The sequence below is a fragment of the Marmota flaviventris genome, chromosome 11, assembly GCF_047511675.1.
Source record: "Marmota flaviventris isolate mMarFla1 chromosome 11, mMarFla1.hap1, whole genome shotgun sequence".
Classification (NCBI taxonomy): Eukaryota; Metazoa; Chordata; class Mammalia; order Rodentia; family Sciuridae; genus Marmota; species Marmota flaviventris.
Window position 1 is genome coordinate 93075074 of NC_092508.1, and position 16933 is coordinate 93092006.

General features: G+C 35.9%; 1 protein-coding gene across 1 annotated transcript in view; it reads left to right on the forward strand.

The window, feature by feature from the left end:
- The first annotated feature begins 418 nt into the window (after positions 1-418).
- Positions 419-16933, forward strand: part of Dars1 (aspartyl-tRNA synthetase 1) — a 58971-nt gene continuing 42456 nt past the window's right edge. Inside the window, exons 1-3 of the mRNA XM_027936849.2 lie at positions 419-668; positions 2558-2615; positions 5091-5183. Of these exons, the coding sequence (XP_027792650.1) occupies positions 603-668; positions 2558-2615; positions 5091-5183 (217 nt within the window). The 5' untranslated portion in view covers positions 419-602. The remainder of the gene's footprint in view (positions 669-2557; positions 2616-5090; positions 5184-16933) is intronic.

The following is a 16933-nucleotide window of genomic DNA, read 5'->3' on the forward strand; positions in this document are numbered from 1 at the left end:
CAACTTAATTGCCTATAACACAGAACCCCTGTGTCCCAATACGGAGTACAACCATTTTGCCAAAAGGCCTCCTCTTCCCCAGGCAGCCAACCTCGCTGGGGATAGTGAAGGCGGAGATGTACAGAAGAGGAAAAAGCTGAGGGCTGAACTTTCGTGCGTGTTTTGCTGACTAGTTTGCGATTAAAGTCCAGAGGAATGAAAGGGTTGTGAAGAAAACAGAGGAAAGGCCACAGTTGAGACGAGCTTAAGGAGAATAAGGACAGCAAGTACCCTAGGACCCCGCCCCTCAGAGCCAATCCCGCGAGACTGTACCAAATTCCCGGGGATTCCTTCCAACCCGGGGACAACCCCGTAGAGGCGGAGCGAGGGGGGAAGAGTACGCGACGGCGCTCTGCTGCTGGCCTTTCGGCGCTTCGGAATCTCGAGAGAGCTGGAAGTCTCGCGATCTTTCCGAAGCCGAACTTCCACGCGGAGTCCGAGCGCGTGTACCAAGGCAGGAGGGCCGGGAGGGCGGAGACTGTGCGGGAGGGAGAAACCCCTTGGCTTCCCCTTACAGACGCCTGCGAGGAAGAGTGGTGTCCACTCCCAGATTCAGTGTCTCGATGCCCAGCGCGAGCGCCAGTCGCAAGAGTCAGGAGAAGCCGCGGGAGATCATGGACGCGGCGGAAGTGGGTTTCCTCCTTCTCTGGGTTTGGGAGGGCAGAATCTGGGCCGGACCGCGCTGAGGGAGGGAGTAGGGTAAGCGGGGCCCTGCTGTCGGGCTCCTTACATTAGCACTTTGTCTGGATGCTGAGGGCCTAGCGTCCAGGCCTCTGGAACCTCCATGGGGCCGCCAGGGCCTGAGCATCGTGGCCAGACCGCATTTCTCACAGGATCGCCTGGGAGCCCTGGCCTACAAGGAGGGCGCTCCTGGGGTAGGGTGGACGTGAAGCACCCTCTGCCATGGAAGGAGGAGCGGCGGTGTCACATTGAGCTTGTCTGGGTTAGGCACGTCCTACACGTCATGCACGCCTCACTCCACCCCCGCCTCGGGAATATTTGATGACCTCTAGTAATCGATACGTTCTCAGCCCTCGTATTCCTAATGTTTTGCCAAATAATAACAGTACTAAGTAAAACCATTTGCTATTATGTTAAATGACCATTTTTCCATGTGACAGCATTAAAGAACACACGTTATTTTATTTTCTGTCAGTGACCCAATGAGGTAGGTAATGAAGTTTGTGGAAGATGCATTTGAGATAAACACCCGGCAGTCATTCAGGCTTTTCAGTATCAAAGTTTTAAACCATCCCAAACCTCCAGTTCTGTGTGCTGTAGTAATATTGAGCTTTAAGCAATGCCTGTCTCTTAGTTTCTCTGTTGAGGAATTTTGAGGTTTTGGTAAGGAACATAATAAGGCATATCAGAATAATAAATTGAAGAACGGTTGTTGAAATATGAATAGAACTAATTAGAAGGGGTGACACCTTTATCTTCACTCTCATGTATTTTATGCTGCCTTTAGGCTTCATTGTGTGACAGCATCCTTCCACTGTGATCCTAGTGATATTTGTCCTTGATGTGTATTTTTTAATATTAGAAAAAAGCAGTTGTTCAGTAACTTAACATATCTGTTTTGGTATAGACAGAGAATTCAGGATTCTCCAAATCTAAGAGGATTCCAACAGATAGCTGTTGAGTTACAAAAACAAATTGTTTCTTACAGATCTTAAGTTACCTTGCAAAAATCTAAGAAAATTATTTTTGTGTATTCTTGATCTGATTTATTATATAAACAAGTAGTGCCCCATTGCAAATAGCATGGATCTAGATGTAAGGTAAATATTTTGGAAGAGTTACAGCTAGAAGGATCTTTGAGATCATTTTAGAGGTAAAGTAAGATTAAGAGGACACTTACCTATTTAATGTTTAGTTTGTTAATCACCTGGATCCTTGGTCTGCTATTTTCTGTTCCTAACTCTACAACTACAAGAAATTTGATAAATTGTCACTGTCTAACCTTGTAACCTGTTGTCCTGAATCTGAAACCAGGAAGCTGGTGAATTTTTTAATGATATTTTATTAAAAGGAAAGTTGTAGTTAGCTTATGTCTTACATCTCAGATTTCTAAAAACTGTAGACATCTGTTACTTGGAAAGCTTACCAAAGCATTGGTTGTCTTTGAACATCTCTTCCTGTAATAGGAAGTTAATAAAACTGGTACTTCATCTTACTCCCTTCACAGAGGAAGTTTATATTCTACTTTGAAGTAGTTTGATCTTTTTGAAGAAGGTAGTTAAGATGTGTTGTACATGTGTGTAAATTTTATCTGAAGGCTATTATGTATGTTATTTCCATCCGGGATTGGTTGTCTCGGAAATAAACTAACCAGCTAGATGCTTTTTCTTTTTTCTGTAGATACATATATAAATAAATAACAGATTTCTATATCTAAAAACTGCTGTATCTGAGTTAATGAAATGATTGTGAAAGTTAAGACAAGTTCATTTTTTAATCTGGTTATTTGTGTTTATGTGTTTAAATGAAAAGTCATGATGCAAAACTTTTTTTGTAGGATTATGCTAAAGAAAGATATGGAATATCTTCAATGATACAATCACAGGAAAAACCAGGTTAGTAGCTATGTGAAGTTTTAAGTAGGGTCAGCATAACACTGAAGAAATAATTTTGAAAAGCTTTAATGGCATTCATAAACCAAATAGATGTCATTACTGTATGTAAACATTGTTAGTTTAGTGTTTCAAATCTGGATAAGAAAGAAAATATGTCCAATGAGTATTACAATTAGCTTTTATCCAACATGTTGGAATTCTAGAAATTGTGAATGGTGTATTTTATTTTTTTAAATATTTATTTTTTAGTTTTAGGTGGATACAATATCTTTTATTTTTATGAGGTGCTGAGGATCAAACCCAATGCCTCAGGTGCAAGCAAGCACGCTACCTCTTGAGCCATAACCCAGCCCTGAATGGTGTATTTTAAATGATTTTATTTGATTTTATCAAATTCCTCAGTAATCCAATAAGATTTAACTCTGGACTAGGGGATAGGAGAAGAGTGGTTAATAACTGCTTTTATCACCTGCAGTCTTTGTATGTTTTCATGAAGCTACCTCTATTACTTTCTTCCTAACTTCTCTGTTTTTGTCTACTATTTATTAAATTCCTATTCTGCTTGATTCTTTCCAAGAATTTATTTTCTTAATCCTTAAAGACTGTAAGGAACTAAAGTTGAAAGATAAGGAACTTATCTCATGCAGCCATTATCTACCAGACCCAAGATTGAAACTGAGACCATCTGACCCTAGAGCTCATGATTCTTTCCATACCTAGATCCTTTGACAGTGTTGTAGTTTGAGCTTTAACACTTGTATAAAAATCGTAATACTTAGCTCAAAATAATTTCCCATCTGCTTCAGTTTCTCCAAACTTCTTCTCTACTGCCAGTGTCTGTTAAAACATAGAATAGACGGTAATTTTTGAACTGAAACCCTAATACTGTGGATCACTGCCACAGTTAGCCAGTTTTACTGGTGGAGTATAACTTGTGTCTCGAGTATGTTGCGGTATATTAAAAGTTGAAAACCCTCACGCTAATTAATGGGATGCCATAAGAAATAGGGCTATTACCCTTTTTTCTTTTCCAAAATACTATTAAAATTATCATGTATAAGTCCACTTTTTAAAATGTATGCTTTCTGTTTTGTTTAGTTTTGAGTTTTGTTGGCTAATTAGTCATGTGCTTTTTCAGTCTTGGCATTTTCACATCTGCCTTTTCAAATCTTATGCTGCTTTGTCTCTTGATTTTCTTTTACATGTTTTTTTGTCTGAGTTTACACAGCAGACTTGGAAGTTGGCATATTCATAAAGACAGTGTTTTGCAGAAATCCTCTTATGATACCCAATAGCTTTGAAATTCCTCTTCCATTCTCTTTGCTTTTAGTCATGAGAACAATGTAAATCATGTTATATTTACAGCTGCATCTTTGCTTTAAGAGACAAATTATATCTAGATAAAACATAAGTAAAATACATTTGTGATTGGATTTTATTATAATGTCCTATAAGGTATTGTCTTTGCTATTGTAGTGTCATCTATTACTGTGTTCTTACTTAATATCTCAGGTTTTTTCCCCTAATCAATTGATTATATATTTAAAACAACGATTTCTGAATGTTGGTTTATATTGCTACCTCTATGTAATAGTTATTTTGTCACCATTTTTCTATTAGGGGGACTCTAGATGACTGTAGTTTTTTGTTTTTTGTTTAATATCAGGGAGGCATAATAGTTGGGGCTTACTAGTAGCCAAGAGGTTCACATAACTGTAGGAAACAGTGTGAAATGACCATCAAGCATGATTGTATTTCGGGGTTCAAGCATCTTCTCTCTCCATCTCTTGGCTGTCCTTCTTGTAAAATATTGGCTTCATTCTCTCCTCCTGCAAACTCATGCTAGTGAGAAAGCTACTGACTACAGCCCTGGGCCTACACCATCTCAGCTTAGAGAAGAGGGTTACAAGAGCTTTATTCCCAGCATGTATATTTAAGTTCCAGAGAAATACTATGATTAGTTTGAATGACATATCCTTCCCTGTATCAGTCATTGTTGTAGGCCTGGTGGAGAATCCTCCCTGATGGCTAGCTGACTAACGTACTATGTATGGTGGGCAGGCAAACTGCCATATTCACTTAGGCATAGGCAGATGAGGACAGGCTGTATTTGACCTTTGAAGTCATAAAGTATTCAGCAGATTTGCATTTTGAAATTATCTCTTTGACTGCAATGTAGAATGAATTAGAAGGGGACCAGTATAGAGGCTGCTGCTGTAGTTTAAGCAAGAAATAATAACTTGATTTAGGATGGTGGCAGTAACAATGGTAGAAAATTGGATGGATTTTGGAGATTATTTAGAAAACACAATCATAAAACTTGAAGCAAATTTCATATTGAAGGTGATAAAAAAGAAAATGTTACCAAAGATAGAGAATTGTTTAATATGATACAAAATTTTTAGATTACCTGTCAGACAAATAACTAAGATCTCTAAATTCTGAATCTAAAAATTGCTTTACCATTTGTTGCAGATCGAATTTTGGTTTTGGTTAGAGACTTGACAGTACAAAGAGCTGATGAAGTTGTTTGGGTACGTGCAAGAGTTCATACAAGTAGAGCTAAAGGTAAGATTGATATAATGAAAAGGACATTGAATTTTTTGTCTTTCAAATTCCTCACAGACCAAAATGAATTTATCAAAACAAAACTGAACAAAACAACATAATTAATCAGTTTTAAGTTCCTGTGAGCCATCCTTAAAATTAATTTGACCCTGAAGACTTCAATGAAATCTTAGGACTTTAAATTTCTTCTCTAGCATCTTTCAGAAGTTTAATAATTTAAGTGAAAAGTGTATTTGAGAAGCTTCTCATTTGTTAGTACCCTTATATTTGTAATTATTTTGATGAGGAAAGAAGTAGAAGAGAGACAAGGCTAAGACAGCTATCCTATATAGCAGCCACTGGCTACATGTAAATGTTTAAATTTAAATTCAGTAGCTTAGTCACACTAGCTATATTTTTTAAGTTATATTCCCTTTTGGACAGAAAGCACAAATAGAGTATTTTTATCATTTTAAAAAATTTATTTATTTTGGTGCCAGAGATTAAACCCAGGGTTGTTTAACCACTGAGCCATATCCCCAGCCCTTTTTATATATCTTTTTAAATTTAGAGACAGGGTCTAAAGTTGCTTAGGGCCTCACCAAGTTACTGAGGCTGAATTTGAATTCATGATCCTCCTGCCTCTACTTACTGAGCCACTGGGATTACAGGTATGGGCCACCATGCCCAGCTGTTACAGCATTTCTTGAGGTTTTTTTTTTTTAAGTAATTTTATTATAGAACTTACATACATGGTCATTATTTTAAAATTCCAACTTTTTTTTTTCTTTTTCTTTTCTTTCTTTTTTTTTTTTTTTTTTTTGGTACCAGGGATTGAACCCCTTAACCATTGAGCCACATTCCCAGCCCTTTTTAAAAATAAATAAATAAATTATTTATTTATTTATTTTTTAGTTGTACACAATACCTTTATTTTGTTTGTTTATTTTTTAATGTGGTGATGAGGATCAAACCCAGGGCCTTGCCACGTGCTAGGTGAGTGCTCTACTGCTGAGCCACAACCCTAGCCCCTCTTTTTATTTTGAGACAAGGTCTTACTGAATTGCTGAGGCTGGCTTTGAACTTGCAATCCTCCTGCCTCAGCTTCCTGAGTCATAGGGATTACAGCGTATACTACCATGCCTGGTGAATTCTAACCTTTTATACATATATCTCACTCTCTAGGATCACTACTGTAGATTGTTTATTCTTTCACTGTATGGCTCCAAAACATATGAATACTTGTGAATTTTAAATAGGTACTAGGAGAGTTTTAAGTTTTTTTAATAAGGCTGGTTTGCTTTTCTGAAAGGTTGGGCCATTTATTCTATAAGCAGATAATCACACTGTAATTTTTCATTTACATGTCTTTATCCCATTAGATTGAGATCCTTTTTCCTGTCCATATTGGGCACTTTGTTTCCTAAACATAGTTATTTAGCAGTTGAAAAGAATACAGGACACATAATAAGCCTAAATCATGAATACTTTCTATCTTACCAATATCTGTAATATGTCTCTTCTCCACGAGTGAAATTTTCCAGAGATTATAACAGGGATTTTTGAATAAGACAGATCTGTGATTGAATCCTGGATTGGTACTTATAATCTGTTACCCTAAGCAATTGCCTAATTCTTCTTCAATGTCTTCTCTTAAAATCTCAGTATGTAATGGGGCTGGGATTGTGGCTCATTGGTAGAGCCCTCGCCTAGCACGGGCGGGACTCCGGTTCAATCCTCAGCACCACATACAAATAAAGGTATTGTGTTGTGTCCATCTACATCTAAAAAAATAAATGTTTTTTAAAAAATCAGTATGTAATAACACCTAGCTTATAGCTATTATACGACAATTTTTGTAAATCTTTTGCATTAAGAATAGCCTTACAGGGGCTGGGGATGTGGCTCAAGCGGTAGCGTGCTCACCTGCCATGCATGCCGGGTTCCATCCCCAGCACCACATACAAACAAAAGATGTTGTGTCTGCCGATAACTAAAAAATAAATATTAAAATTCTCTCTCTCTTTCTTTAAAAAAAAAAAAAAAGAATAGCCTTACAATAATTTGTGAGGACAATGAGTATGATAGTTACTTATTTGTCTTTCATTGTAAGTTTTTAGGTGTCTTATTTCCTCTTGTAAACTGCTGGAAGGCACTATTGCTTATTTTATTTCTTTGGTGCACAACACCTAATAAAACAGTAGTAAATTGGGCTGGGGTTGTAGATCAGTGGTAGAGCGCTTGCCTTGCACGTGTGAGGCACTGATTTCAATCCTCAGCACCACATAAAAAATAAAATATATAAAACAAAAAATAAAGGTATTAAAAAACAGTAGTAAATAATAATTGAATAAATAAGTTCTAAGCTAGGTGTCCTATGCACACATAATACAATGTTGTCTTCTAGGTCTTGTGCTTACTGTCTAGTAATTTACTCTAGTTGAAAAGATCATGGTAGTGGCAGTGGTAGCGCATTCGTCTGGTGTGTGTGAGGCACTGGATTCCATCCTCAGCACCACATAAAAATAAATAAATAGGGGTATTATGTCCATCTACAACTAAAAAAATATTTTAAAAAAAAAGAAAAGATCAAGCATGTATTTTAAGAAACTAAAAGACAATTACAAAGCATCACATAAGTGAAAAAATAGATCATCTGCTAGTTTTTTTCCATTTATAACAAACTATTTTGGTTTCCTAATTGATAGTCTCTGCCTGAAAATCTAAAACAAATTGCAAGAACTTTGTAGTTGTGCTGCAAGATAATACAGGGAATGTAGTCTTGCCTGTGAATGGCAGTGTAGGAACATACCAAAGGATTTAAAACTCCCTTGAAAAAGAATTTTCTTGTAGGAATTACTTGTGCAGTTTTTATTTGTGTATTGTCTATCTATATTATAATATATATATCAGTAAATAAATCATGGGTAGTGGGAATTCTCCTTTTAATCGAAAACCACTATATTTTAAAATTCAAACTATAGAAGCTCAAGAGTAAAACAAGGTGTAATTCTTATTACTCTAAAGAGAATAAAGACACTATAAAGTTCAAAATGATATTTAGAAATCTTTTTAAAGTAAACCTGACATGTTTGTTTCTTTTACAAAAATGGATTTATACTCTATATCAGTTTTCATGTAGTTCTATATCATTCATATTAATTTTAATTTGTAAAATAAAAATACTTGTTATTTTGGATCAAAAAGTAGTAATTGTTATGAAATACTCCAACTATATGGAATTAAATCAGGACTATAGTAGAAAATCACTGTAAACCTTTCAAAAAAAATTATTTTTTTTTTTTGAGAGAGAGAGAGAGAGAATTTTTTTAATATTTATTTTTTTAGTTTTTCGGCGGACACAACATCTTTGTTTGTATGTGGTGCTGAGGATCGAACCCGGGCCGCACGCATGCCAGGCAAGCGCGCTACCACTTGAGCCACATCCCCAGCCCTCAAATTTGTTTTCATGAGGTGGTGTGTATATGTGTTTGAGCCAAGAGTTTTATAATATTCAGTTTTATAACCTGCACTTTGTTTTTCATTTTATCTTGGACATCTTTCCATGTCTGTGTGTATTTGGTTTTTCTCTGTGGTTTTCTTTGTGGTAGCGCTACCACTACCACGATCTTTTCAATTAAAGTAAATTATTAGACAGTAAGTATAAAACCTAGAAGACAACACTGTATTATATGTGCATAAACTAAACCACTAAAAAAGTGGTTTCACAGATTGTGTTTATTTATTTATTATCCCATTTGTGTAAGGTTTAGTTTTACTCATTGTTGTTTTAATTTGTATTTCACTTCCTGGTTAAATTAGATTTCCTTTCTTGATGTTAGGTGTTTTAATTTTCTTTTGTTTGTTATTTGTTCTTGCCTTGTTTGTATTTTTATTATATAAGAACAAATATTTTTCTGTAAGTCTGATTTGGTTTTTGTTTTTTATTTTAGGTGAGAAAAGCCTTGATAATGCCTACTTTAGAATTTTATATAAATGAATCATTTATTATACACTCTTTGGTACAAATTATATGTATTGGCAGATTATTCTTTTTTTTGCCCAGTACCATGGATTGAGCCCAGGGGCACTTAAACACTGAGCTGCATCCCCATCCCTCATATTTTATTTTGAGATAGGGTTTTGGCCAAATTGCTTAGGACCCCACTAAGTTGCTGAGGCTGGCTTTGAACTGGGATTCTCCTGCCTCAGCCTCCCAAGCTACTGGGATTGTAGGCACGCACCACCATGCCCGGCATGATGCGCACTTTAATTATAGAGTGATATCCATCATATACCTATACTATACTTTATTTATCCAAACATGTATTAATGGACATTCTAGTTAAACATCTCCAAGTTTGGGCTGTTTTGAGTAAAGTTACTATTATGTAAAATAATCATGTAAAAATATTTATTGAGCTGGGACTGTAGCTCAGTGGCAGAGCACTTGCCTAGCATAAGTGAGGCACTGGATTCAATCCTTAGCACCACATAGAAAATAAACAAATAAAGTAAAGGCATTTTGTCCATCTACAACTACAAAAAAAATTTTTTTTAATATTTATCTACATATAAACTTTGATTTCTGTCGGGTGGAATTGTACTCATAGGATGGATAGATATTTGTTTAACTGTTTAAAAAGGTGTCACTTTTTGAAAGCAGTTGCATCATATTGTGATTTTGAAATGCCATCTTCCTCTAAAGGAAACTCAAACTACTTGGAGAAATAGCAGATTTTAGGTTTGAGGCAGGAATTGTACAAGGTAGGCCTGGAATATTTGTCATAATAGGTAGCACAGAAGCTAGAAAAGGTGATTTAGGTTATGTGAAAAGGAGTGGAGACCAACTTTAAGAGGCTACCATGTGCTAAAACTAGTATAATTTGAGTATCAATAAGGCTAATTTGGAATTGATACACGTTAGATATTAAATCCATAAGTTTATAATAATATTAAGGCACACAAAAATGTTTGGCACCAATGGAACAATTTCATTGTTTTCAAAATTAACTAACCAGATAGTAGAATTAAGGAAGTTAAGGAAGTATCTGCTCAGAGAAATACTCCAGCTGATTAATTAAAAAAAAAAAAGGAGTGTTAAAACATCATCATTTGACCCTATGATCTAAGCATTGGGTCATTAATGATTGCTAACATCACAAAAGAATACAATCAGGCATATTTCATGTCTATTCATGGAAGAACATACCTCCAAGTAAATAATCTTGCCCCCTAAAAATATGCCCAAATCTCATTAAGCCTTTAAGTCTAGTTACCAACTTACACGAAAAACATAGAGAATATATATTTAAATGACAGTGAGATAAAATCAGTGAAACTCAGACTTACCGGAACCAACTGGGCAAAACCAACCTGAATTATTCAATAAATTGAAAGGGAGAACCTATGGATTAAAACACATCTGAGCCAATTATTCATTTAGATCTTGCTTTATACAGTAATAAACAAAATAGGGAAAGACAGTATTGGAAATTTGAACATTGAATATTCAATGTTAAAGAACTTTTTTTGGAGGGCGGATACCAAGGATTGGACTCGAGTGCTGTGACATGCGACTAAATCAGGGTCACTCCAGGTGAATTTGGGTTGGCACAAAATAATTACACAGAAATTGCCTTTTTATTTTGGGGTCCAGTGATGGCTCTTGACTTTAGGGGTTTGTTGGAGAGAGAGAGCTTGCATTTGGATTCTGTATTTTTATAGAGGGGGACACAGAGGGACATTTGGTGGAATGTTCCAAATAAGACAAAGAGTCAGTTTCAGGGGGTTGAGTCTAGCTTCTTGATGTCTTGTGGTCAGTAGATTGATTTACATCTTGGCAAGTCACACCCATCTCAGATGCTGTGTGGGAATACAGGCAGAGCAAGAGGAAAGTACACAGGTGTATTGCATGGCCCAAAGAGCACTCAAAATCAGGCTAGTCCTCCCATATGCACAAATGCTCATGGTTCACACACACAGCCCATGGCTGGCCCATGACACTCAGAGGGTACTGAGCCACATCCCCAGCCCTATTTTGTATTTTATTTAGAGACAGGGTCTCACTGAGTTGCTTAGCACCTAGCTTTTGCTGAGGCTGGCTTTGAACTCGAGCCCCTGGGATTACTGGCTTTTGCCACCTCGCCCAGCAAGAACTAATTTTTTATTTGAGATAGTACTGTGGTATCATTTTTTTCCCCTAAAGATCTTATCTTTGGGGCTGGGGATATGGCTCAGCAGTAGAGTGCTCGCCTCGCATGTGCAAGGCCCTGGGCTCGATCCTGAGCACCATATAAAAATAAATAAATAAAATAAAGTTGTTATGTCCAACTACAACTACAAAAAATGAATGTTCTAAAAAAAAGATCTAATCTTTTAGAGATGAATACTAAAATATGTACAGATGGAACAATATAACTTAGGCTCTTTCAGAATAGTATAGGAATTGAAAAATGAGTGGGTTGGAATAAAGTTGAAACAAGAATGGCCATAGGGTGATAATTAGTGAAGTACATGGGATTGTAGGTAGAGAGTGGTATCATTTACAAATATTGATTATTTTGTCCTTTTCTTTCAAATGTTTATATCTCATTTCTTGTTTCCTTTTGTAGTAATCAATGGATTCTTTAGTACTGCAGGGATTTACATAGTGAAAAATTTTTCAAATAGAAATTTAACATCCTGGTGATTTTATTTCAAGACTTCAGGAATTCTACATAGAAAGTTGTTAGAGCTGAATGTGGTAGCACATGCCTGTAATTCCAGCTACTAAAGAGGCTAAGGCAGGAGAACTGCAAATTTCAAGGCCAGCCTGAGCAATTTAAGGAGACCCTGTTTTGAAATGCAATAAAAATTGCTGGAGATGTAGCTCAGTGGTAAGGTGCTTACTTGCCTAGCATGCTTTAAGCCCTGTGGCAAATAAAGAAAAGAAAATGTCATTAGAAAACAATGTCAAATTTAAAATACTTCTAAATTTTCTATTTATTGGGAGCAGATGTTTACTTTATCTGTCAGACCTTTGTCCAGAATTTTTTCTTTTCAAAATATGTGTTGACTGATGTATATATACTCAACCTTCCAAGTCTGTGAGTTCTGCACCTGTAGATTCAACCATAGACCAAAACTACTCAGAAAAAAAAAAAAAAAAATTGCGTCTGTATTGAACATGTACATTTTTTTCTTGTCATCATTCCCTAAACAATACAGGTTTAATAACTGTATGGCATGTACATTGTATTAGGTGTTATACTCTAGAGATGATTTAAAGTATATGGGAGGATGTACAAAAGGTTATATGCAAATACTGTATATGCCATTTTATGTAAGGGACTTGTGCCTCTGTAGATACTCACTTTCACAAGGGTCCTGAAACCAATCTTTCACAGATAGGGAAGAATGACTATGTAGAGGGATGTTTTACTACTCACTCAGTTTTTGTGTTTGAAATTTTCCACAAAGTTATTCTATCTTTTTGTTTCAACTCTTATACTATAAAGTGTCCTTTTCAAAATCTATTTAAATAGATTAATGCCATGTTTTTCATGTTCTTGTGCTTTTTAAAAGTTGGTGGTTTGGGGGTGTGGGTGTGTATAATATATATATTTATGATGGCTTTAATAGCAAAAATTTAGAAACACTAAAAACCCAGCAGTATAAAAAATTAAATGAATATTGATGTCTCCATATAGTTGTTTGCACGTTCGTTAGGTAAAATCAAAATTTTTCAAGAATATTAAGAACCTGTGCATAATTAAAAGAATTGAAAATTGTATATCGTATGAATAACACAATTTTGTGGTATATACATACCATGGATTAAGAGATAACTAACACTGAATAGAAAAATGCAGAATTATTTTTATTTTTTTTAAATACTTTTCTGTAATTGTGATTATTTTTCTTTTTATAATGGTCCCCAATTATACTGCTGAAGTATTTTGTGTGTGTGTGTTTTTGAGCACAAGAAGGCTATTGCTATACCTTCCAAAGAAAATACCTGTTAGAAAACTTTCTTCAGCCACGAGTTAAAGTGTTCTTGGCCCTGAGTTAAATGTTAGTGAACCAACAATATTGCTTGGAAGTCCTTCCATGAGCCAGACATGGTGACAGATGCCTGTAATCCCAGGGACTTGGGAGGCTGAGGCAGTAGGATTCAAAGTTAAAGACCAGCCTCAGCAAATTAGCAAGTCCTGAGCAACTTAGTGAGACTCTGTCTCAAAATAAAAAATAAAAAGGGCTGAGAATATGGCTAAGAAGTTAAGCACCCTGGGTTTAATCCCCAGTACCAGGAAAAAAAAAAAAAAAAGGAAATCCTTCCATGGTTCTAGTTGTAGATCTCCATGGTTAGCATTTCTCCAAGAAAGTTATCGAAAAGTGAAATTTCAAGGTTAAAGGATATGCATATGCTTGATTTTTTTCCCCCCTAATTTTGTGAAGAGTTCATTGGTATTTTGTTAAATTGCACTGAATCTGTAGATCACTTTTGGGAGTATGAGTATTTTAATGATATTCTTCCAGGCCATGAATATGGAAGGTCTTTCCACCTTTTAGTGTTTTTCAGTTTCTTCCCTATTTTGTAATTTTCGTTGAAAAGATCTTTCACTTGCTTAGTGTATTTCCAGGGTTTTATTTGGTTGGTGGGTGGGGTGGTTTTTGTTTTGTTTTGTTTTGGGTTTTTTTTTTTTTTTTGTAGCTGTGCTTTCATGATTTTTGTATGTAGATTTTATATCCTGCTAGTTTACTGAATTTGTTTTTCAGTTCCACTAGTCTTTTGGTGAAGTCTTTAGGTTTTTCTTTGTATAGAATTAAGGGGTAATTTGACTTCCTCCTTTCCTATTTATATGCTTTTTGTTTCTTACATTGCCTAATTGCTGTGGTTAAAAATCCTTTTAAATGGACCATTAAACACTAAAGCTCTAGTATTTGCAAGTGCTTTAACATAAAAAGCTTGATGACCCTACCATTTGAATCACATGTAAATGTTTCAGTAATGAAGACTACATATATATGAAGTGAGTAATAACAGAATTTCCATTCTAGTATATTAATAAAAATGTTACAAAATGTGTTACAATTAGAATTTGGATCTGAGGTGTCTCCCAGAAGAATTGGGTGGTAACTATAGGTAGATTGAGGGTGAGCCCTGGATAGGTAGGTGTATCTTCTCTAAGACCCCATACTCCCTGCCCTTTTCTCTGTGCTTCCTAGCTGCCCTGAGTGGAGCAGTGCTCTTCGACCTGGACCTGGACCTGGACCTGGCCCTGGCCCTTCTGTTTTGATATCCTGCCTCATCTTGGGCCCAGAGAATGGACTTGGCATCTATGGACTTAAACCTCGAGCCCCAAATAAACTTTTCCTCCTTTAGATTCTTGTCAAGGATGTTAGTCACAACAAAAAATGCTAACTAAATAGTAAGACTTTCCATGTTCAGTTACCTTAACATAAATTTATAAATTTGTTATATTGAGTCAAGAGAGCATTTTTAAGGCTTTTTATTTTTATTTATTTATTTATAGTTGTAGATGCCTTTATTTTATTGGTCAGTGTTTATGTGGTAAGGACTGAATCCAGTGGTGAGGATCAAACCCAGTGCCTCACGCATGCCAGGCAAGTGCTTTGACACTAAGCTACAGCCCCAGCCCCATTTTTAAGTCTTTTATGCTCATTGCCCAATTGTTCTCTAGAAGTGTTTTTCAAGTTTACCTTGCAGTCAGCAAGTTATGATAGAATGTTTTTACTTAATTCTACCAAGCATTCAATATTATATTTTTATTCAATATTATATTTTTAAAGAATCTTTGCTCATTTAAAAGGTAATTAATACAAAATAATTGTTTGCTTCAATTTACATTACTTTTATCACCAGTAACATTTTGTTCCTTTACACATTTACTTGCTATGGTTTTCTTCTTTTTCCTTCATATTATCTATTCTGAACTATTGCCCATTTATTTATTGGGATCTTAATGTTCTTTTGTCATCTTTAAGATCTTCTTATGTAGCTTATATGTCATTTATCAAATGTGTTTTCCAAGGGTTATTTTTCTTTTAACTGTTTTCTGGCTGGGGCCTGGAGATTGAGCCCAGGGCCTCATATATCTAATAGAAACTATTCTCTGCTCTTTCTTATACTGCATTGACCTGGTTTTATGATTTCTTTTCCCTAGCAAGCATGCTGAATTTGGGGACATTCATTTGTTTCTGCATTAAGCTTCCTAGGACTTCCCAGGTTCTACTTGTGTTGAATCCTGAATGTGGCCAAGATTTCCTGTCAACCCTTACTTTTCTTCTATACCTACTTCTCTGATTGAATAAACTACCAAAAAAAATTAGAATTTTGTTTTCTGATTAGGAAAGTTTATGTTTATTGTGGAAAGGCCTCAAAATACAGAAAAAGACACACACACACACACAAAATAAGTTCCTATAACTTCACCATTAAGTAGATGCATTTTGGTGTTTTTTCCCCTAAATAATCAATCTTAATGTATTTTCTACACAGACAAAATTGGAATTATACTCTACATATGGTTTTGTTGTTGTTTCTGTTGTTTGTTCGGGCACTTGACCGCTGAGCCACACCCCTAGCCCTATTTTGTATTAGAGACAGGGTCTCACTAAGTTACTTAGTGCCTCACTAAATTGCTAAGGCTGGCTTTGAACTCGCGATCCTCCTTCCTCCGCCTCCTAAAGCCGCTGGGATTACAGGTGTGCACCCTTGCGCCCTACATATGGTTTTTATCACTTTTCATATGGTAGTCAATTATAAGTGTTTACCAGATATTTATTTACTTTTGTGTTCTCAGCATCCAGCATATTTGTGCATTATCCAACTACAAAATAGTGATACTCAATCCTTAAATAACCAGTTGTAGTGATGCTATTAATAATATAACAAGAATTAATTGTTAATATTAATAGGACTCTGCCTCAGCTTTAAACATACTATATAATCCTCCAAATGTAAAAAGAGACCCTTTGAGTATAGACTATTATTTTCTCCATTTTGGAAATGAGGACATTAAATGGTTTGTTCTTGTTTGTTTGTTTATTTATTTATTGTGGTTCTGGGGATTGAACCCAGGGCCTTATGCATGCGAGGCAAGCACTATACCAACTGAGCTATATCCCCAGGCCCAAGTGACTCAATTTTTCCCACAGGCCCTTCATAGGATGTAATAGGATATCCCAAGCCTTTTGATTTCAAAAACTTTATTCTCTACCAGACCATTAAAATAAATATTACCCCCTAGTGCTAACCCAGAGACATTTTACTGTGCTTATGCCTTGTAAGTCCTATAGAGCTTTGCCCTCCATTCTCCAAAAGGAGGTCTTTTGTGCAGCATTAGAGTTTCTCACTGTATGGCTTTGTAGTGCGGCTAGGCCTGTGGTGGTTCAGTCTGAACCTCTAGAGCAGCTAAAATATTCTGATTAAATTCTGGCTTTGCTTAATAATGTTGTATTACCCGTTACCTTCCATTTTCACTAACATTCTATGCTAAGTGGAATAGTATCTGACTTTGGATTCTATTCTATTGGTTTTTAGTAAGTGTCACACTAATCCACCCATAAGAGTCCCTGTGATAGTTTTTACTGTATAGTATCTTAAAATTCCTTTGAATTTATTTAAACAACTTTCTTCAAGATTTTGCTTTGTTAATTTTAGTTGACCAGGAGGCTAAGGCAGGAGGATCATAAATTCAATCCCCAGTAGTGCAAGAGTGGGCGAGGGGGTGGTGTGGAGATCTTACTTTGTGACTGGATCATAC